Source organism: Notothenia rossii (genome assembly GCF_949606895.1).
Source record: "Notothenia rossii genome assembly, chromosome: 5".
NCBI lineage: Eukaryota > Metazoa > Chordata > Actinopteri > Perciformes > Nototheniidae > Notothenia > Notothenia rossii.
Window position 1 is genome coordinate 64,141,101 of NC_136903.1, and position 23,197 is coordinate 64,164,297.

Below are 23,197 nucleotides of genomic sequence, written 5' to 3' on the forward strand. Positions count from 1 at the left end.
GAACCGGGGGGTTTTGCTTTGTATGTCGGGGGCGGGATATTCATGTGATTGGTTGTTGGTCGCGTTGCTCGCAAAAATCCCCAAGCTCTCAGACACGTCCAGCTCCAAGATTTTCAAGATTTTTTCAAAGCTGCTGTGTGGACGTACCGTTACTGCCATCCCACGGAGCTGTAATAATGGATATATTGCACATGTTTGCTGTAATTCATTATTATACTACATGGGCTGTATGATTAAATATTGTACCGTAAATGTTGTATTAAATAAAGTTAATATTACCGACGTTAGATTAACGTCCCTGTAGCTTCTTATTGCACTAAGAAGCTTATTGCACTGTATGTATATACATATATATATATATATATATACATATATATACAGTGCAATAATTATTTCATGCTACATGAAGCTCTGTTAATTGGATATCACTAGATCCTGTTACAGCGTAATATAAGTACATAACGATTGATGTGCACATTAGCATAATTACTAGCTAGGCGCTAGCTGCTAACTGCCGCCTCGTTAATATCAAATCCATCATAATAACAAAACATTACCATGCTGTCATGAAAGTGCGGTGCTGTTACGTGTACGCAAATTGACGTGCTTTATGTGAACGAGCATTTTGGTTAAAGTTGCACATGCGCTATGAGCGCACATACGGGTACTTCTCAGGCATGCTGGGTAATCTGTGACGTTTTGCTCTCTCAAAAGTTGGACCATTTTATCATCATGCGCCAATGAGCAACTTTCATAGGAATGAATGAGGCCCCACCTCCCACGCTGTAGTTCTTATTATACATCCATGGGTGGCAGGAGGTCCCGCCTCGGCTCCGCCTCTTTTCCCTTATTTGGAGCAGGCGGGAGTTAGACTCTGACGTCACTGTCGAGCCGTTAGTGGCTGACACCGCCTATAGGCTTCTCGGCAACTCTGCAGAATCCTATGGGTGACGTCACGGACACTACGTCCATTTATATATACAGTCTATGGTTAATACAGTAGTGCAGACCGCTGTCAAGGACTATAATGACCGTTGCTAAGGAGGATCAAGAAAGGAACACGGTATGGGCTCTGCAGTGTTTAAGGACTTGTTAGTGGATCAGAAAATGTAAACAGACTTGGACAGTGCTGCCGTAAAGTTGTTGGTGTCGCAGTTTCAACCATATAACAGAGTTTATTTTTTCTTGGCGGAAGAAATACGATAATCTTTAAGTTAATAAAATAATTTCAATTAATATCGGGAGTGGAGTTGTTAGTTTAGTATCTGGCCGTGTTCATGCTGATCAAGATCCCTGCGCTTCAGCCTGTCAGGTGTTCTTTTCCCCATAATGACCGCCCCGCTGCACATTATCCCTTACATAATAACATTTATTACATATTCACTTTAAGGGGTTTATAGGGAAGTGTTATGATTAAATATGGGATGATAGAGAAACATGGATCGATATTAGTATTTGCAAAAAGGAAAAAAAACATTTATAAGAAAAGGCCTTAATGTCTGGATTTCTGCTGTTACTTCTCACAATCAACCTTTAATTATTTTTCCATTAGTCTATCTGATTAATGTATGTTGTCTATACTAATCTCTCTCGTCGTTCATTATCTGCCCACTAGCCGTCACTCCTGAGTTTCCTCCTCACTTACCTGATTCAGTCATGAACCCAAAAAAACTGCTTCTTATCTTGTTTAAGATCAGCTTAAACACATGTTAAACTACTCCCTATCTGCATCCATTTTAACTAACATTATGTCTCCCTCTGTGTTTGCCTGACCTGGGTTCTTTGTTGTTGCTCACTGTGGCCTCATATTCAACACTGTTCACACCTGTTCTGCCCCCTGAGTCTCATGGAACCACATCTGTGATCCGGTGTGAACTACTGCAACTGGGGCATGCTAAGGTGTAAAGAAAATATGTTTCTGGAAATATGGCTGAGTGGCTCATGCTTGATCTAATTTCATTCAGTTCGTTTTGTTATATTTTGACCTCACAGCAGAGGAACAGAACAGAGAAAGTATTTTCCTGGAAAACGGGAAAAACATATTCAACACCATTGCACATTTCCTCTGCCCCGTTTCTGTCGGCTGATTAATTGTTAAGCAGCTCAGATGAAATGGACTTAGAGATACTTAAAGAGCAACTTCCAGGTTAAAGACACCTGTGAATAAATGTGTAGGAAAATGATGAATACACTAGATTTTTCCAAAAGATATACAGAAATATACACTACAGTGACATCTGGCGTCGTTTTTGGAAGACATTTTCACTTCCGCATAAAAAAGCCTCGGCACGTGAACTCCCGCGTGTGACGTAACATGGGGAAAACAAGGGGGAGAGCGGCCGGTGTAACGTATTAATAAACATGGATCCCAATTCTAGTTTCGACACAGAAGAAGTTGAACATGAATATTCAAATGCATATGACGGACCACAACCTTATAATTATGAGCCTGCTAGGCGTCCAAGAGACCAGGAGCAGCCAAGGATTAGAAGAAATAACGGCCATCGGAGAGAAATTGAGCTGTGATGTGAGGAGAACCAGTGGAGAACCGGGCAACTATCTTGGTGAGTGACCGGCGTTAGCTACAGAATGTTAGCTAACGTCACATCACAACATTGTGAAGTTAGCTATCATATATCAGGCTATAACTAACGTAGCATTGATAATATAGTAACGTTACTGGCAGGACTGTTGATACTGATCCATAACAGAAACTAATGCGCAAGTATCAGCCGTATCTCGCGTTACCTAATGCAACTCCACACTACGGTGCTGTGTACCGGAGGGGAGACGCGAGATACGGCTGATACTTGACGATCCGGCGGAGAAAGGTTGTGGAGCCTCCGTTGATATGCCGTTGTAAATGGCTTGATTGAAAGCAGGTGTGTAGTCGGGGAGGGTGCACAGCTGATTGCAGCAGGTGAGTGGAGGTTGAGCCGGGAGCCAGGAGTGACAGCCACCACGCACACACAAACAACACATACAGGGGGAAACAAACAAACACAAAGGAGACGGCTGGAGCAGTACAGCCACCACAGCGTTACCTAATGCAACTCCACACTATGTCTTACGGTGCGGTGTACCGGAGGGGAGAGAGAGAGAGAGCAGCGAAGGGGGGGGGGAAAGAGATGTAATACGGTTTCCTGATAAAGCTGTGGAGAGTATGTGATGCAGGGAGGTGGATGCACAACGCACCCAGGAACGAACGCTAGCTCCGGTCCTTTTCCCGTGAGGGAAACTGTGGACTCGATGTCCTGACAGGCTGGTATTTGTGCAACCTGCACAAACACAATACTGCACCATGATTACAAATGGTGAAATACAATGTAAAACTACCGAAAAATACCAGCTCACTAAAACAAAACCGCTCAACTCAACGCAACTACTAACTATACCCACGGTCAGAGAGCGGAGATGTTTACCCTTTGTGATGTAATATGACGCGTTTGACGTATGACCTTTAAAAAAATCCGTTTTTTAAGAGCAGAGCTCAAAATTGCTCCTTTCCCTCTGAATTCCTGCCCTTATGTCTCGTAAAACATATCAAATCCTACATTCACTTTTTTAATTGTAATTTTCAAGCAAGTTTAAGCATAAATGTAGAAAAAAAAAAAACCTGCAAGATGCTCTTTAAAATGGAGATGCCTGTTGGAGATTTGGAGGATGTTTAAAACCAACCTCGTCTCCGCGTGTCGTTTGATAAGCTGGGTAAATTCGTAAAAAGGAAGGGATTAAGAAACACCAGAATGCAAGTGAAACAATAATCTTGTTTTAATGATACAAGGTAACAATACAAATACAAAGGAATCACGAAGCACTCTGCAGAGTACTCCGGGCTCAGGTTCTACCACGTGTGAGACAGGTCTCAGGAACGGCCAGTCAAAAACAAGAGCGCGAACCAAAGGAAAACACAGGCTTTCATACTAAAACACAGGAGGAGGTGTGTGCGTGCTTTCCCCCAGAGGTCATCTTATTGGGAGAGACCAACACATGGCCTGTCGCACCCAATCAGTGCGACACAGCAGAAAAAAACCCGGAAACAAAAAGTCTCTTTCAGTTTGACGAAGACCAGACACTTTTTGGTGTCTGGTACGAACCTGCTCTAAACAACAAGTTTCCTTATCTTATTTCACATCTTGCAGCCAGCACACACACATCCCCTTTATGGCCCTTTGTCCCTGTGTCCATCTTCCCCCCTTCAGGTTACCACACACAAGTTAAAAGTATGTTTTAAGATATAGTTGTTATAGTTGGCTAAATATACGTAATACATGTAAATCACTTTCATATCAATAATAACGAGGAACACATTACCTATGCTCTTAAGCAGTATTAGAGATGCTTTTCAAATAGTCAAACTTCACACAGGCCTAATATAGAGAACACACTCATTTGTCCTACAGCCCCTCCCGCCATTTGAGCTATTGTTCACATCTTTACTTCAAATAAAAGGTTTCACATTGCATATTTCCAGCTTCCTTTACACATACTGTTATTATTAATACAAAGTAATTAACCATACACATCTATTGAAAACAAGTAGATTTCCCTGATAATTGACATGCTGAAAATGCTCTCTCGTCCCTATCATAAAAGCTGCTTCCATTTCATATAGAGTAATAAAGCATGTTTAAGCTAATTTCTCCACAATGTTTGTAGCCATTTAGTACCCACACATGAAAGAATAAAAACAGAGGTATAGTTGAACAGTAATCACGCAGCACATATATTTACTGCAATGAAAACACACATATTTGCCCCAAGCATGTGTAACGCACCCTCTTCTTTTATGAGGGAAACATTCCAGAGTTTTGGAGCTATCCCCAAATTAGGATGTCCCCTGCTTGCATCCCTCTCTAAACACAAAGACTTCACCTCAATATATTGGGGAGGGAAAATATACTTTGTCCCTTCAAATTTAACACACATGAATATATATAAGGTGACATTAAAATGAATATACCAGATTTAACTTTCCTGCCATAACACGTTACTTTAATACTTCAAATAATTCAAATAATCCTTCAATTCCCCCTTTTTGGTCTCGCCTCACGAGACCAAAACACATAAGACATTTGAAACAAAACTACTGTCATTCTTTGATACTGTGTCTGTCCCCCTTCATTAAACCTTTGGGAACAGAAAACAACCTCCAATGACAGTGAAGAAACTATCAGAGTGAGAGCCTGAGTGCCAGAAAGCAGCATCCTTGCGTGTTGTTGAATCATCAGGCCCCCCCCCCCCCTGCAGCGGAATACGCCAACAAGGGCAGCTAATAGGGAGGGGGAGATGCGGCCTTTCCTTCAAAGGTGGAACTGATGAATCTGATCAGAGAGAAGTAGACTCCTCTGCTGCCTCGAGAAGTCCCCCAGCCCGCTGACGCCAGCTTCCAAGTCGTCTGCTGTAGGGATGTCCGCGTTGACGATAGCCAGGTCCATCCTGATGTCCTCCAAGGTCCTAGCCGGAGTGTTCCTCGCCGCACACTGGCTCCAGTAGTACCAGATGTCCCCCTTTGCTCCTCGGCGGACGGCATGAGATGTCCTCTGGGTCACTCTGTAGAGGCCGGAGAACCTGGGGTTGAGTCACGTAGGCCTGACGACCTTCAGCCAGATGAACTCCGCTGTGTCGGCCTCCTGCTCCTCGGGTCCCCCTTTTGGCGTCAGCAACCTGTGTGGAGAAATCTGATACCCACCCCTCAAGTCTACGCTCAGTGCTTCTGGGCCCTCAGGTGTTTGACCCACCACTGGTAGGCCACTTCAGAATTCTAATACTTGGCCTGTGTCAACAAAATAAACCCCAACATCTTCAGGTGAACTAAATAACATATCTCAATAGCTCTGAATTCCTGACAAGCATCTGTGTTATTTTTTAAATGAAATCCTTGAGATCCCATTTAAAATCTAAATATAATATTAACTGCTAATGTCTCTGGTAATGGAACACACTAATGTTATGGATTAAAAACAGCTAAAATCATGATACTGACAAAGTGAATAATTTCCAGGCGAGACTGCTTCTACCTGTCACTGCTTGGATATTATCAAGCTGAAAAATGAATACAGAAATCCAACATACTGTCATCAAATGTCTTTCTATTATGACTTTAAATTAAATGTACATCCCCATAATGATCTAAACAGTCTATGGCTTTTACTTCTTTACCAGGCTAATTACAAGATGTTTTCTAAATTAAATTATATCTCATTACATTACTATGTTTTAACTTAGCTGTAACATGTTCTTTCTACATTTCAAACCTCAGTTACTTTAATACCTGTTGAAATATTACAAAATAGTTTTCATTATCACAGTTCACCTTCTCATTCTCATTCTGGAATTACCTCTTTCAGTAGCCCCTTGGCCACTGATTCTGCATCTGTGTTACCTGTTATAACTCAATCAATATTAGAAACATGTCAACATTAATCAAACAGTATCTTATCCCCAGATATGGAGCAGGTTAAATCTAAAACTGTCAATCAATGGTCAGATTGAACATCTGAGTTGGGGCGGCAGGTTTCTTCCAGTCCCTAAATGAAAATATCCCACACTCCCCCTTTTTACACATGTACACATGTGTAACAAAAACCTGTATGGGAAGAAAACCTTCAGGTAACCAGTGGTTATAAGAAAATACCAAACATCATTCACAAAAGTACATCCATCATCTTTCACAGTAAACACTCCAGGGAAAATAAGTGTTCATTTCCAGCTGGCAGTCCTAAAAGAAACAGAATCTTTAGATTTTAGTTTGAGTTTTACATTTGCAAACCGCCAACTCCTGTGGGAATTAGAAACGGGTCACATGTGCGTTTTTCCAAATGTGTGGAATTGTAGGAAACCTGTGTTTCCCATGGAGCTCCAAAATAATGTATTAGTCCAAAGACATGCTCGGTTAGTTATTGTTTTAGAATCATGCAGTTACACTGATCACATGCAGAAATTCATTCACACCCACACTGTCAGGTTTTAAAGTCAAGTTTGGTCAGCCCCAGAGTCAGTCATTGATAGTGCTTTTCTCAAGTCACACTGTCAGTCAGGGTCAAAGGTCATTTGGTCTCAGTTTCATTGGCCATGTGTCGTGCTCTGCAGAGACTTTGATATTTCAGCAAAGGCCAGTATCCTCTGTCTACAAAAATCAGTCCTATATGGAGCGCCATCATTTATCAATTCACGATTACCACTTTAAGTCAGATATCTCTAACTTGTCATCGGGACGGCTGCTTCCCACATTTCCTGCAACTTGGTACAAAACTCACTTCATAATAGTACTACTACTACTGCAATTTATTTACAACTAAGTAGTATTAAAATGTCTAATAAATCTAATTCAGAAACTTGTGTACATAACTATTATCTTAAGTCAAAACATTACTAGGATCTGTGTAGCTCTGCATTTCATAGCTCATTATACTCATTTATCTTCAATTCTGGTCTACTTAAAAACAATGTTAAACTCTTTAGCAGTGTGTGGAACCTTGGGTGTCCGAACATGCAACCATCACCCTTTACTTTACCAAGGATTAAAAACTGTTTCCATCCTAAAGCCCTCCTATGGTAATAACTATGCCACAATGGTGAAATCAATATTGTAACAAATGAGATCACTACTTTATTCACACATGAATACAAATCTCTTGAAGAATAATTTATTAATATGATGGAAAGATTGAAGAATATGGTTCTACACTGTGCTACTCCAAAACACCCCCTGCTTAAAGTGTAGTGCATATTTCCCTCATGTCTCCCCCTTTAACCCTCAGTGTGTTTTTAGGATGATTTTCTCATTTTACTTTAATAGTTTCCTCTTTACTGCTATTTTGAATTTACCAATAGATTAATTCATGGTTAATACCTCGTTTTATCTTTACTTATTTATCAAGTCAATTCAAGTTCTTTAAATGTGGTGTCTTCTATGTGCGTTTTGTGAATAAGTGTGTTTATGTGTAAACTCACTCATTCCCGTTCTCCTTTTCTCCTCCCCTGGTTGTCTCAAGCCGTGACCCCGACCTCCTCACCTCAAATCGACTATGCCAACTCCTCTGATTCTGTCTTCTCTTCAGTCCATCAGCTCTTGAATCCATCCGCTGTAACTGTTTTAGGCAGCCTTTGGCCCAGTCACATCTGCAGCCCACATCATGCCACTGTTCTTTGCACTGCTTTGCATTTCATCTCCTCCTTTACAGTCTCTCTGCTGCTTCATGGAGGGCGGATTCTGTTCTCATGTCCCCCACTCTGCTCCTGTGCCAAATCTCGTGGCTCAGCTTCATGCCCTGTCTGAGGGACTGATGAGAGTATTTCTGTATGTCAGCAAGCGGTTTGGTTCTGGATGCCTCAGGTAGAGACGGTTCAGCTCTGGTTCTCTGTCTGTTTGATGGAGAAGGAGGAGTCTCCTGTTGGGTTAGGTCTTTTGTCTGCTTGGAGGGACGGGGTCGTAGCCTTTCTAACTCAGAGGGGGAGTCCAGGTCCCGGGACGCATTATCCATAAGAAGTCTAGCACACTGAGATTAAATCAATCCAACCCTTTCCACTCTGTCTCTTTCTAATCATACTATCTGTCTTAGTTGCTAAATGCCATCTAAACAACACCATTAATGTCTACTAATGATATTACAAAAACTCCCTCTATAAATTGTTTCGTCCATTGTTACATATCTACCCAACCTGACTCTTTCAGGAAACCATTTTCTTCCATAAATTGAAATACCTGTTTCAAGCTTCACATATTTCACACACTACGAAAGAACATCTCCATACTTTCTCCAATATTTTAAATCCCACTGTTACTTAAAACAATAGTAAACCTGCAGAGCACACTGATCAGATCACAGTAATATAATTTGACTCAAGTGTAGGCCTATGTCTACTTTCCATTATACTTATTACTTTTGGTGAATATTTATTTATATTGTCTAAATTCCTTGTCTATGATGTGCAAACAGTTAGAGTATAAAAATGTGTTCTTCTCAATGTATTTACACTCCACGGATTCTTGAGTTTACTCATCTCCTAGTGTTGTCGTTCCTAAAAATGTTAGCAAACACAAAACTCCCACTACAACATTTATAGATAAATTGATCTAGCAAAATGAACTCTTTTCTAATTCAAAATGTTACTAAAGAACAATGATTTGTCTTTCACAAGATGGTGGTCTAACAGAATGACTCTTGACCTCATGGGGTCAAATAGATTTAGCCATGAGGCGGCTGACTTTAAAATGAACTGGGACAAAGAAACCACATGCATGTGGGTACATTATAGTTTAGAAATATAACACAAAACAACACTACTTAAAAATAATAACAATTCAAATGACTTCTGGTGAAAAGCATGAAGAACAAAACAACTTAATCTACTCTCAATGTTCATGTACACCATCACTGTGTATTTAATCAGTAGTTACCGGTTGTATCCTTAATCAAACTATTTCACCATCTTCACTTATTTTAGGTTACTCATTCAACAATATGACATTCTCCCGAATAGTAGTTAACTTTATATAACTTTTACTCTCTATATTTTAGCAACAACCTTACTTTTCTCTCTCTCTCTGTCTACTTTCCAAAACATCTAATTTCTCCTGACCACAAGTTTCTCATAAATCACCCCTTTGTGTAACCGTGTGAGATGGCTGGAGCAAAACCTTGTGCAGGACCTCTGTCATGCTTAAACATTAACAGATTCCCTCTGACAAACTTACAAAAACCTTCTCTTTACTTTCTACTCTTTTGTTCCTGTATTTAATATAATTTTCCCCTTGGAATATAATTAAGTACAATCCTTAGTTAATGACAAATACCATGAAATTCACAACGCAATGCAACGGTATCAATCAGTTCTCAAAGACTATATTTAAATAGCAGCAAATCATTGTTTCTTATTTATTTCAATATGTCTACCACTTCAAACCACACCTTGATCTGTTAATTTTCTATGTATTTCACTCCAACTTCAGATCACTAGAGAAAAAAGCAAGCAGACACCCTCCGGGCCGCTGCTGCTCTCGAGAGAAAAAAGGGGGGGGAATTCTCACAGACAAATACTGACACCCCCTTCTCTCTCCCCCGCTGCAGCTCTCAGCCTCTTTAGGAAAAGGGGGGCTGCTTTCAACAATTAACACTTCTGCTATCCTTTTATTCACTTTTTCTGCTTGAACCCACTGTCCTCGTAAGCTCTTAACTCACGCTCCTCTCGTTAAAATTCTCCCTTAATTATGACTTCGTATCTATTCATCTGACTTAGGCTGTTTCTGTTACCAGTAAATATTCACAGACTTCATATCTATTGATCTGACTTACTGTCTTTGTTATTAGTAAATATTCACAGAAAAAATTCCCTGTACAGTCTATTCAGCTTTTATTGTCCGATGTTTATTCCAACAAGTTTAGCAAGCCTCTCAGCGCGCTTCAACACCGTCTTTCAACGATGTGACGCTGACATGGAGTCGTAACCCAGGCCTACAGAACTCTTTATCGTGACGTTTGGCTTTATAGATTCAACCCCAACACACCAAAGGATATAGTGAGGCCTGGTCACTTCAGAATGACTTTCTGAAGTTTGCGTTACTCTCCTTTGGATCACTTATAAAAAATAACTCATCTCCAGCCCCGTTGAGCTGTGGATTCGTTATTTTGAGTCAGTCTTATATGGAGACTTAATACTACCATTTGACTACTCCAGACAGGCTAACTGTGGGGACTCTCTACCTCCACTTTTTAAGCCAGGGACTCCAATACCCTTCCAGCTGTAAGAACTTAATATCCTACCTTTCAACTAAAACACGTATCCGTATTGTTACCAAAAAAACACTGTAAACTTCGTCTGACAACCCTAAAATTTGGAATATGGTCAAATCACAGGTTTCGAATTAAATCGTGTCTGCTCACCTGGTAGCCTATTGTACAGAGCTCTGTTTTTAGTTGTCAGAAGAGGCCGAGATGTTTAGCCCTGGACTATTCCGTCCGCTTGCTGCTGGTGGTCTCTTCCCCGAAAACACCCCACTCAGACACGTCGGGTCACCACTTGTTGGAGATTTGGAGGATGTTTAAAACCAACCTCGTCTCCGCGTGTCGTTTGATAAGCTGGGTAAATTCGTAAAAAGGAAGGGATTAAGAAACACCAGAATGCAAGTGAAACAATAATCTTGTTTTAATGATACAAGGTAACAATACAAATACAAAGGAATCACGAAGCACTCTGCAGAGTACTCCGGGCTCAGGTTCGACCACGTGTGAGACAGGTCTCAGGAACGGCCGGTCAAAAACAAGAGCGCGAACCAAAGGAAAACACAGGCTTTCATACTAAAACACAGGAGGAGGTGTGTGCGTGCTTTCCCCCAGAGGTCATCTTATTGGGAGAGACCAACACATGGCCTGTCGCACCCAATCAGTGCGACACAGCAGAAAAAACCCGGAAACAAAAAGTCTCTTTCAGTTTGACGAAGACCAGACACCTTTTGGTGTCTGGTACGAACCTGCTCTAAACAACAAGTTTCCTTATCTTATTTCACATCTTGCAGCCAGCACACACACATCCCCTTTATGGCCCTTTGTCCCTGTGTCCATCTTCCCCCCTTCAGGTTACCACACACAAGTTAAAAGTATGTTTTAAGATATAGTTGTTATAGTTGGCTAAATATACGTAATACATGTAAATCACTTTCATATCAATAATAACGAGGAACACATTACCTATGCTCTTAAGCAGTATTAGAGATGCTTTTCAAATAGTCAAACTTCACACAGGCCTAATATAGAGAACACACTCATTTGTCCTACAGCCCCTCCCGCCATTTGAGCTATTGTTCACATCTTTACTTCAAATAAAAGGTTTCACATTGCATATTTCCAGCTTCCTTTACACATACTGTTATTATTAATACAAAGTAATTAACCACACACATCTATTGAAAACAAGTAGATTTCCCTGATAATTGACATGCTGAAAATGCTCTCTCGTCCCTATCATAAAAGCTGCTTCCATTTCATATAGAGTAATAAAGCATGTTTAAGCTAATTTCTCCACAATGTTTGTAGCCATTTAGTACCCACACATGAAAGAATAAAAACAGAGGTATAGTTGAACAGTAATCACGCAGCACATATATTTACTGCAATGAAAACACACATATTTGCCCCAAGCATGTGTAACGCACCCTCTTCTTTTATGAGGGAAACATTCCAGAGTTTTGGAGCTATCCCCAAATTAGGATGTCCCCTGCTTGCATCCCTCTCTAAACACAAAGACTTCACCTCAATATATTGGGGAGGGAAAATATACTTTGTCCCTTCAAATTTAACACACATGAATATATATAAGGTGACATTAAAATGAATATACCAGATTTAACTTTCCTGCCATAACACGTTACTTTAATACTTCAAATAATTCAAATAATCCTTCATGCCTCACATTGAAATGCAACTAGAGCAGTGCCACTGGTGGATATAATGGCCACTCGGTTGCTGAGGTAAGTCATGCAGATGTCCAATCCACAAATGTGATCCTGAAAGTCTCTTGACAGCAAATCTGTCGGAGTAAAAAGCCCTGAATGTGTCTGTATGGGGATAGTGATTGCGGGTTCGTTTATCATAAAGGCATCTGGTGTCAAAGCTGCATTCATAATAATTTAAATGTTAAAATATCCTGTGTAAAAAACAGGATATGCCCTTTATAAATCCTACACCCATCATCATAACAACGATTAATTATTTCAGTACAATATTTTATCAGTTCTGACGACATAGAGTCATGAATGGTTACAGGTCTCCATTATGCCCTTGACTTTTACTTGGGACACAGCTGACAATGAAGCAATATATGCGGTATAAACTTTACTAATCTCATTTACTGTGTCTCAAATGGCAAGACGTCTTATGGCCCACCATGTTGCGGGGTCCCTGAGTGCATTGCATGTTAATGGCCATCATGATTATGCATTGGCCTTATCATGGCTATGGGAAACTTTTTTTAAAGGGGCCCTTTATGGGTTTGGGGGTTTTCCCTTTCCTGTCATGTGTAGGTTTGTGTGTATGTAAATGGTCTGCAAAAGCTAAAATCCCTCACAGAAGAGGGCGTTTCACTCCCACAAACTCTCCCCCAGCCTGAAACACCTCCATTTGACTCCTTTGTTTATTTCCATAGCATGATGACATCCCTATGTAGCCGTCACTCTTCTATTGGTTAGCGCTCCAACACATCTCTCAGCGGTTGAGCAATCAAAACGGAGCCAGCTAATCAATCAGAGCAGACTGTGCTCTGGTTTCAGAAAGACGGTGAAAACAGGTGCTGCAGTACAGGCAGTATGAGAAAAATAAAGAACTTTTTAAAACATTAAAGAATGGAGATATGTCACTGTAGAAGCACCAAATACAAATACATTAACATGGCACAATTGAATCCTAATGATGTCAATATGAAGTGAATTCTGTCTGCCTTTTGCTCTTATTTAATAGATACAACCTATTGACTGGAAGAGGGTGAGAGAGAGGACGAAATTCAGCCAATGGCCAAAGGTCAGACCCAGAGAGCTGCGGGGAGGACTCAGCCTTGGTACGTCCACATATTTAATGTTAAAGTGGCTTATACAACTATAAAGAGAAGTTTTGGTTGAATAAGTTCACTTTTACTGAACTTGGATAATGCTAGGTGTTGTGGTTGTACAACATTCTGGAAATAACATGATACTTTTTCCAAGAGTTGTTACGAATACATATTTTTAAAGCTGGGTAGTGTCTGGTCCCTTATTCTCAAGCTTTGTATAGCTTTTTTGGGTGTCCCATTTGACATATTTCACAGTTACTAGGAAAAAAAGATATTGACTTAAGGAGAAATGTTCTCTTAGACTCACTGAATCAGTGGTCCACTGAAGAACAGGCTGAATTGTGTATATCGTGTAAAACTAATTTAAGAACTCATAATCTAAAAAAATAAATAATAATTGTTATGTCGAAAAAAAAATCATAACTTAAAAGATTATTGATTCGAAAATAATATGTTACTGCACAGTACAAGTATGTCTGGGTCTCTGTGTTTCATTTACCCCTTCTTACACCTATATGCCGTGAGCTGATTATCGAGCCTTCATTGTAACTGTCACGGGTACACTGTGTATGTGCGTGTGGATTGTTGCAGTAGAAAATTAAACTGTAGCGACCGGTACATTAATGGGAAACCCTAAATGGCTGAGCACCCTCTATGAAACGACAAGCTACCCCACAGCACCCCCAAAAGAAAATCTCTGGCACCGCCACTGAGCCTACAACCCAGTTTTGGAGAAACGTGCTGTGCAAAACAGGCTCATTGCAGCCACTAATGCTGTGATAAGACACACTTTTTTGCCAAATATCAGCATTTTCTTTCTTTTCATTGTTTTGCACAGATTGCAAAGTGGCAAAGTATTATAACTTATTGTTCTAGTAAAGGGATTGCACAGTTGTGTTATTTTTTTTTTTTTTGAGCACACTTATGGAGCATTGTTTTATTATCACTGTTCTAGCAAAATGATTTTTAAATTTTTTTGAAAGGAATGCTCACGTTCATATTGATGTATTTTAATAAATGTTAACTTGGCCCATTACGTGACTTAAATCATCACAAATTGATCACTTACGTGATCATTTACGTCAGGGCTATTCAATTGGCGGCCCGCGGGCCAAATCCGGCCCCCGGGTGATATTTACTGGCCCTTTGAGTATAATGTTAAAAAGTTAATTAAAAAAAATTAAAGTTTAATTAAAAAAAAGAATTCATTTAACATTTTATTTTTTTGGGCCAGAGTTCCTTTATTCCTGAGAGGGTGTTACATTGAGAGATAGAGGGGAAGACATTGCGTGAAAACTTTGGCGGGCTCGGGTTTCGAACCCACCTACTAGCAACTCCTGTCATTTATTGCGTCTCTGCGCACGTCCTCGCGGCTCGCGCTGCCCATCACTACAAGCTCGCGCACCTTCGACTGTTTCGCGCCAATGGTACGATTAATCAAACCTGGTCAGCATAGTTGGATATCAAAATGTCTCTTTCTACGTTAAAAAAACGAAAGGTTGACACCGAAAACCGGCAATTCAACAGCGAGTGGAAAGAGAAGTACTTGTGTGTAAATGTCAGTGGGAGGCCCGTGTGTTTAATCTGCAATGAGTGTTTATCGGTGTGTAAAGAGTACAACTTGAGAAGGCATTTTAAGAAAGCTCACGCCAACTTTGACGCCACTTTTACAGCGGGCTCTGATGCTCGCCGCAAGAACATTTTGGGGCTAACTTCGTGCTATGACCAAAGATGTAGCTCCCTGTTTCGGGCTTGCACTGACCAAGAGAGAGGTACCGGAGCGTGCCTCATCCACCAAAGCCTCATGTGCGCAAAACTAAGTGGTGAGTTAAAAAACACAATGGACCCTGTCATGGCGATTATTAACTTTATTCGTTGTAACTCCAGTTTACAGCACCGCCTTTTCCGCCAGATGTTGTCAGTCATGTCAGCTCAATATAATGATTTGCTCATGCACAGTGACATTAGATGGCTAAGCAAAGGAAACGTCTTGAAACGATTTTGTGAACTTAAGGAGGAGATCATGGCGTTTCTCCGCAATTCAAAACATAAAAAGCCAACGCCTTTCTGTGTCTGATAGAGAATGATGAGTTGTACGCTGCTGTTTGCGTTTTGAGCGACATTTTCCAACATCTAAATCAACTCAATTTGGAGCTGCAGGGCAGAGATAAAATGGTTACACAACTTGTGGAGAGACTCCATGCGTTTCAAAAAAAGCTCACACTTTTTTTCGCGGATTTATGTCCAGGCAAAATGCTCCATTTTCCAACACTGCGCACTACAGGTTTACAAATCACAGAGGTGATGACTGGATTTATGGACGCATTGAAAACCAACTTTGCCGCGAGGTTTGAACATTTCAGTCTCCCGACTGAAGTGATGAGATTTGTGAAGGACCCTTTCTCTGTGAATGTAGAGGGGGAGTTTGCACTGAAAGCAAAGGAGCTGATTGTGACATTAAATGAGGCGTCTTTACAACTCGAACTCATTGACATTCATTCATCAGATGACCTGCGACAGTCATTTCAGCTGGCAGGTTCTGAAAAGTTCTGGACTCATGAAGTCAGCCACGAGAAATTCCCTCATTCAAGGGGTCTTGCACTTTTTGTCCTCACAAAGTTTGGCTCGACTTACACGTGCGAATCGGCATTCTCACACATGAATGCCATAAAAACTAATAATCGAGCATCCCTCAGTGACCAGCATCTGCATCACTGTATGCGTATTGCCATGACAACGTATACTCCCGACTTCCCTGCTCTTGCTAAATCGAAAAAATGCAATTTCTGTCATTAGATGGCACATATCTGCCAAGTTGTTTGCATGCTGTATGTCAGTTATCACTATGTTAATCAAAAAAGGTTTGAGTTTTAAAAGGCTGTGTGTTGTGGTTTGGTAATTAATACAAGTATTTTGATAATTGTTTTTGCTTTTAATTAAGCAATTGATGTGGTATGGCTCACTTGTCTTTATTGTTATTATACTATAATATGCACTGTTGTTTGTGTATGGCCCTAAATTGCTATGTTGTGTGAATTATTAGATCATTTAATCTAAATCTAATGATGTTGATGGTTATATTAGCTTCACATGTACTGAGTTCTGAACTTGCCATTTATAAAGGCCTTGGGGCTATGTTTGATTTAATTAAACAAAATATATGCACTCCACTATGCTGTTGTAGTCATTTCATTTCATTTCAAACCTTTATTTATGCAGGTGAATCCCATTGAGATCATTGATCTCTTTTTCAAGGGTGACCTGCTGTAGTATTTACTGTATCTAAAGCTCTTAATATGATTGCTCATATTTCAAGCCATTTTTTTCCCGGCCCCTTGCTTTGGATCATTTTCATCAACCGGCCCCCATTCCAAACTAATTGAATAGCCCTGACTTTCGTGATCAATTTGTGTTGGGGGGGCCCAACAATTTGTGTTGGGGGGGCCCAACTTTTTTTTTTCTCCAAAAGGGGGGCCTGACAGAAAAAGTTTGAGAACTACTGGGTTAATCTAAGGGTTAGTCTTCACAGGACTTTTGCTAATTGAAAATCGGTGTTAAATTTGATAACATGTGTATTAATAAACTGTTTTTTAAATATTGAATTTATCACTGAATCAGTCCTCAATATTACCCTGATTTCCCTGCCCATTACACATCTCAGTAGTATAGTTGTTACAGTAGTCTGTATATTGAGGTTAAGAGGCCCTTGATGAGTCCACTTCCATTCAGTGGTTAATCATTTCATTTCTGCTCCATAATGTCAGCTACAGCAAGAATGGAAGAAGTGTTAGCAGAGAATGAAATGCTAACAAAAGGAAAAGAGAAGAAGAAAACCACCCTGAAGGTTATTTTTTGTGTGTCACAACCATTATAAGTCAATAGTGGTGCTCCCAGCTTGCTGAGTAAATGTGGGTCCTCAGTAGGAGGGCCTCCCCCCATGGATCAGCCAGTGTGAGAGCGCTCTCCTGATGCAATTAAAGAACAGCCCATCAATAAATGATGAATGTCAAAGACAGCATGAGGTTTGGCCTGTTACGAAGACTAGCATCCTATGTAGATCCATGGCCACAGCAGGGCCGGATACAAGGGCTGGCATGGTGTAAACTCATAGAGAGGAAACAAGAGGATGCTTAAAAGAACCCCGCTGCAAATGTCACTTTGTCCTTTTCAACACTTCTCGGAATTTGGCGGTGGACATTCAAGATGCAGAGGCAGCTGTCATTTCATAAGCCTTCCGCTGACATTTGGGATTCTGGGCCGCTTGCCTCACGCCGACACAGGAAGCCAAGGGCACAGTGGAAAGGATGGCTCGGGACGGTGGCTGTGGGCACATCATCACAGTAGCACCAGACAGTATTACTGTAACTTAACACAGTGTTTTCTGCTTTCTGCTGGACATGATCTCGCAACCTTCTCATGACCTAACCTCAGAAGATTACAGGAAAGGGCAGAACACCTGAGATCCATTTGACAAATGAACACCTAATATTTAATGTCCTCAGATGAAGTGCCACCATGTCACCCACATAACTGTCTTTTAGCTCTGTTTACAACAGCAATATTGTTATCACCACTGCATGACTAACTGGCCTTCTCAAGGCTGTGGGAAGGATTCCTTTTTCTGCCAATGTTACCAGCTGGAGCTGAGTGAGAGTGAGTCAGAGTTATTATTGTTGTCGAAGCTCTCTGAGTGTAAGCCCACAATGGTCCACACTCACTGGGTAGTGTTACTTCCTGCTTGGTCCAACAATAAAAACATTCTGTCCACTTAGATTACACAGTCTGCATGCAAAACACTGCTGACATGAAGTCTTTAATATCAGCTTTTCAAAGTTACATGAGCCTCTATGGAGAGGATGCGGGGTACCTAAAGGTCATCATGGTTCATTTTTAGAGAATATTCCAAAATGCAACATTTACAGGCTAAGATATCAAGTTAGTCCTTAATTTAGAAGATGCATATTTAGCTTTAACATTGTTTTTGGAGGTGAATGTTTAAAAAAATAAAATGTTGCTTACCTGCTTACTATGCATGTACGTACTGCATGTACTTGATTATTTATATGTGTATATGAAGTGTATATGTAAGTGTATACGAATGAACATGGGTATATACTGTATGTGTGGGTTTGTGTGTGTATGAATGTATATTTATAACATATTGATGACATATGTATTGTAGGAAGTTTAGTAGCAACTACATCTTGGACCCCTCTGTATTTTGTTGCTCTGTAATGAGCTTTAATTTAACTTTAAGTATACTGCTTTTTACATTTTTTTATTTCTATCATTTTTATCTTTAAAGTTGTTTTTGTTTAGCTTTTTGATACTTGGCATTATTTCTGAACACTTTCTGCAAAAAACATGAGTTGGTATTCCGAGCGAAGTGCATCTGTTAATGAAGTCGATAAAATTGATGAATTTGACACAAAACAAATACAAATAAAACTTTATAACTCCTTTTACAGATGTTTTTGTTTTCTTCAGGCATGAAAACGGGTCAGGGGTGAAAAAGGTGAGAAGGATATTATCCCTCTAGGGGGGTCCAGGGGCATGCTCCCCCGGAAGAAAATGTTGAATATTCCATATTTTAAAGCATCAATCTGATGCATTTTGAGATGCATTTTGTTTGCCAACCTGGGGAGAGCTGGAGAAACTTAACTTCAGCCATGAGTCAAAAATATTATGGCCTCCTTACTAAGTATTATGCAAGAGATTTCATGCCAGCCTGTCACTGGGTCTAACATTTACAGTATATGAGGCACAATGTGGTAAGGTCTTAATGCAAATGGCTTAATGCATATGCAGATGGTGGACATGCTGTAACTTAACTTGTCTACTCTTCCATCATGACTGACAGCCAATACAATGTTATGTAATTCAGATTTTAATACATTTTATTGGCAAAGATAGCTTAAAACACACAATACAGTGGTTTCCAGCATTATCAAAACATTAAACACTTTTCAAGGGATAGTGATATATTATTTTAAATCTGTTAAGGTCAACATAGAAAAGGAACACAATCAATCTTGTTTTGTACAAAATACTGAATGAAAGGGAGAGGAAAGGGATGTCCTTGTGATACTGTAGTTACAGCTGAAACACTCCCTCCTGAGACTTAAGGACACAGTTTGTAATACTCTCAGAACCAGATCTAATTTTTTCTTCTTTGCCTGGACCACCAGTGTCTCCATGGCCCGCTTTCGCTGTTTTGCCACATGTCTCAGCCTCGCCCTTTTCTCTTCTTCAGCAGTCTGTTTCTTGGCCTGCTGAGCACTGCCAGATGCTTGGGAGCCATACTTGCTCTGTTGCTGCTGCTTTTCTTTCTGATTCATCTTCTGCTGGCGTTTGTATGTGGCTGCTGCAGAGTTGATGTTGTTGCATAGTATTCTGTCCACCTCCCCGAACTTCACATCCTCCCTTCTGAAGAGCTGCACGGCTGTCTTCCCCCTGGACTGCAGGGTGTACTTGACCGTCTGGATTGCATTAAATGTTGGTACATTCATGTTGCCACTCCTTTGGTCAATTACTTCATTCATCAAACTAAAAGAAGACTCAACCCTTGGTCCGTGAAAGATGGAGAGGCAACATTTAACCATTGCACTCAGGGAGGGGTACTTATCTGGCTTGTCAAAGACATGACCCCACCACTCAACGATGCTCTCTCCCTCCTTGAAACTGGGGATGGTCAGGTCAACATTGAACCGCACAAGTTCTCTCTGGATGTCCTGGTCTGCTGGCAAGAGGTGCCGCAGCATACCACTCAGCCTGCCAAGAAATGGATGACAATTTGAAATCAGTTTAAGGACATGAGGTAACAAAAATCCCAAAGTACCTGGTAATATGGCAAAAAAAACTTTAAATGTTATTCTTACCTCTTAAACTGGATGGTTGCCTGTGAGTGGCCTCTCAGAAGAGGGTCCAGAACAGACAGGGCTGTAAGAGTCGGACTGGCCAAGGGAAGCTTCTTCTGGAGGTACACTGCAGTGTCGATGTAGGCTTTCCTGACGTCTGCTAGGAATGGCATCAACAGCTGACACAAAACACCAAAAACTGACCATTATTTTAAGTCTCAAAAACAATTGAGAAAAAAGGTCATGCAGGTGATGCAGGGTACTTACAGCATGATTGGGATTCTGGCTCCTGAACGTGTCAGCCTCCTGTCCCACATAGACCTCCTTGGAGGGCAGCAGCATATGATCCTCCAGGACCATCTCCCTCAGAGCCCTGGGAGACATCTGTGTAAGGGAAGTAATTAATGGGAGTAATACCTTAAGTGCCTTTCAAAAGACCCCAGGTTGCTTAACAAAAAAGGAAACATTCAACTGATAGCACAGACAACAGAAAAGTAAAAATAGGGATAAAATCAATATACTAATGGAATTAATTACCTGAGTAATGTGTTCGGCCTTCACGAAGCAAGCCATGAAGGCCAGGAACATCTCAAGCTGCCGATCATGAAGTTTGTGAACCAATGTCTGGCTACCCCGTGTATGTAAAATTAATTCTTATGAAATTGATTGATTGCCAACATTGGATGTGCATGCACGTGCAGTCAAGTTGCAGTAATTTCAAGCACAACTAACACCCACCTAAAACCATGACATACTCCTTGAGAATAGCCAGCAAACCAATGTAGATGCTGAGCCGTAAGACTGTTGTCGTCTCCTCATGCCACAGCTTCTGACATACCCTCTTTTTTCTCTCACGACCTTGTGGAGTCTTGCCTGTGAAACACAATACATATTCCTCCTCATTAGTAACTTCAAAACAAGTATAATTGCTAATTATTATAAGGGATTGGAACATCAAGTCTCATCACCTTTCCTGTTGAGTTCCTCCTGAACCACCTTGATACGGGCTCTTCCCGCCTGGTTGACGTGGTACTTGGTGTACATCAGTTCCAAAGGCTCCCTATACAGCTCCTTATCTGCATTGGAGAGGAAGCCATAATAGAGGACTCTGTACGCAGGCATCATGGCATGGATTGCCATGCTGGCATCGTATGCAGACAGCCAGCGATGAGGAACAAAGCCCCTCTGTGGGCTGGAGGCGGGGAGATTTAGAATCATAGCTATCTCCTTGAGGTACATCACCTGACAAAAGACAGAAAAAGATTTTGAAAGAGACACATACATAGACATTCTACACATTCCATAGTTTTACCACAGTACAGTACAGTAGGGCCAGCAGCCATGGTCTAGACTAGAGCTGCATTTTGTTTACCTGGTCTGGACTCCACTGATGGTCAACCTGGAGATCACTGAACAGCTTCTCCAAGTAGCTGTCAAAGGGCTCTGAGAACTTCTTTGCCGCATTGTGTATATGATGACAGGAGTCCCCATCAACATCGAGCAGGTTGGGACAGTATTGGTGCATCCTGATCTCGAGGCCGGTGATGCTGCCCCTCATCACAGAACACGAGTCCATCAGCATACTCACAAGGTTATTCCACGGGATGTTGTTTTTCTCAAAGAACTCACAGAGCACCTTCTCTAAAGAAGCAGCATTCACCTTCACGATCTCCAAGGACCCCAAATGCTCCACTATCACCTTCCTCAAGTCTGCATGATAGTAGCAAACGAGCATGGAGAGGATCTTCAACATAAAAAGGTTTATTAGCCATGCAACATTTTACAGGGCATACACTGAAGCAAAAACAGAAGGACTTTGATGGCAATAGCTTAATGAGACCAACCTTGTTGTCGTTGTTGGAGGTACTCTCGTCTAAATTTAACGAAAAGGGAAATATCTTCATGTTGGAAAAGGTCCTCTCAGAGTAGGTCCGCTCTACACAAAGTCGGACAGATTTGTCACATCACATGCATAATCTAATTGGTACAATATAAATCATACAACAGGTAATTCTGGCAACATAGCAGTATATATAGCAACATGGTAGTTTAAGGAACATGTTTTATGTGTGCAGTTCACTAAAATGGAAATTAAAACACTGAAATAGTAGGTAAGAAAGAAAATGTAAATACCTAGACCATGGATCATCTTGTATGAAGCTGCCGTCCGCGACAGCTTCATTCCCTGCAAAGCTGGTTTATCCAAGGAAAGGGTTTGGGCAAGCGCAACAATTACAGGAGCCTCAGAAAACGGGATGGAATGCTCCGCCAAGGTTCCAAGGACCATTGCCGAGAACACAAATTATGTAATTAATGTAAAGCTAGTGTATTCCATGCTTAGGTGATGATGCTGCCAGTGACCGGAGCTAATTGTGAATAATTATAATAATAATAAATGATTATTATTATTGTTATAATACATATAACAATCTCAAAGTGCTAGTGTACTCTGTCTATGCTGCCTGTGCTGACTAACAGGCCTACACCACCTACCTCTGCATTTGCTATGCGGTTTATAACTGGTACGGGCATCTTTCCCTGGCACTGCTGCCTGATTGTTTCTGACCCCTGGTTGGCTTGACTCTGGCTTGCTGGATTCACCCTGGCTGATGCTGGAAGGAAGCTGCTGGCAACACTATGAGTGGAAGCTATCATCTGCACCTTCCTCTTGTGAACTTCCGTCTGGCAGTGAGCCTGCAGAGCATGGCTGCCTTTGTTAGCATAATTGATCTTTTTGTGGCAAAGAATGCATCTGGCGAAGCCCTGCCTGTTGATTTTTATGAATACATCTCCTAGAT

At 40.9% G+C, this 23,197-nt stretch overlaps 1 protein-coding gene across 4 annotated transcripts; it reads right to left on the reverse strand.

Moving 5' to 3' along the window:
• Positions 1–3,747: 3,747 nt before the first annotated feature.
• On the reverse strand, positions 3,748–22,702 carry LOC307040999 (uncharacterized protein). Of its 4 annotated transcripts, XM_079684283.1 has the most exons (7): positions 22,533–22,702; positions 22,244–22,335; positions 21,772–22,143; positions 21,368–21,641; positions 21,138–21,272; positions 20,667–20,783; positions 20,441–20,578 (listed from the first exon to the last, which is right to left on the reverse strand). In XM_079684283.1, the coding sequence occupies exons 1-6, from the start codon at positions 22,684–22,686 to the stop codon at positions 20,698–20,700; spliced, it is 1,113 nt and encodes a 370-aa protein (XP_079540409.1). In that variant the 5' UTR covers positions 22,687–22,702; the 3' UTR covers positions 20,441–20,578; positions 20,667–20,697. The 4 variants fall into 4 exon arrangements, with proteins under 4 accessions (XP_079540411.1, XP_079540409.1, XP_079540410.1 ...); XM_079684284.1 differs by lacking the exon at positions 20,441–20,578 and having other exon boundaries at positions 20,717–21,027; XM_079684286.1 differs by lacking the exon at positions 20,441–20,578 and having other exon boundaries at positions 20,750–20,772.
• Between the last annotated feature and the right edge of the window lie 495 nt (positions 22,703–23,197).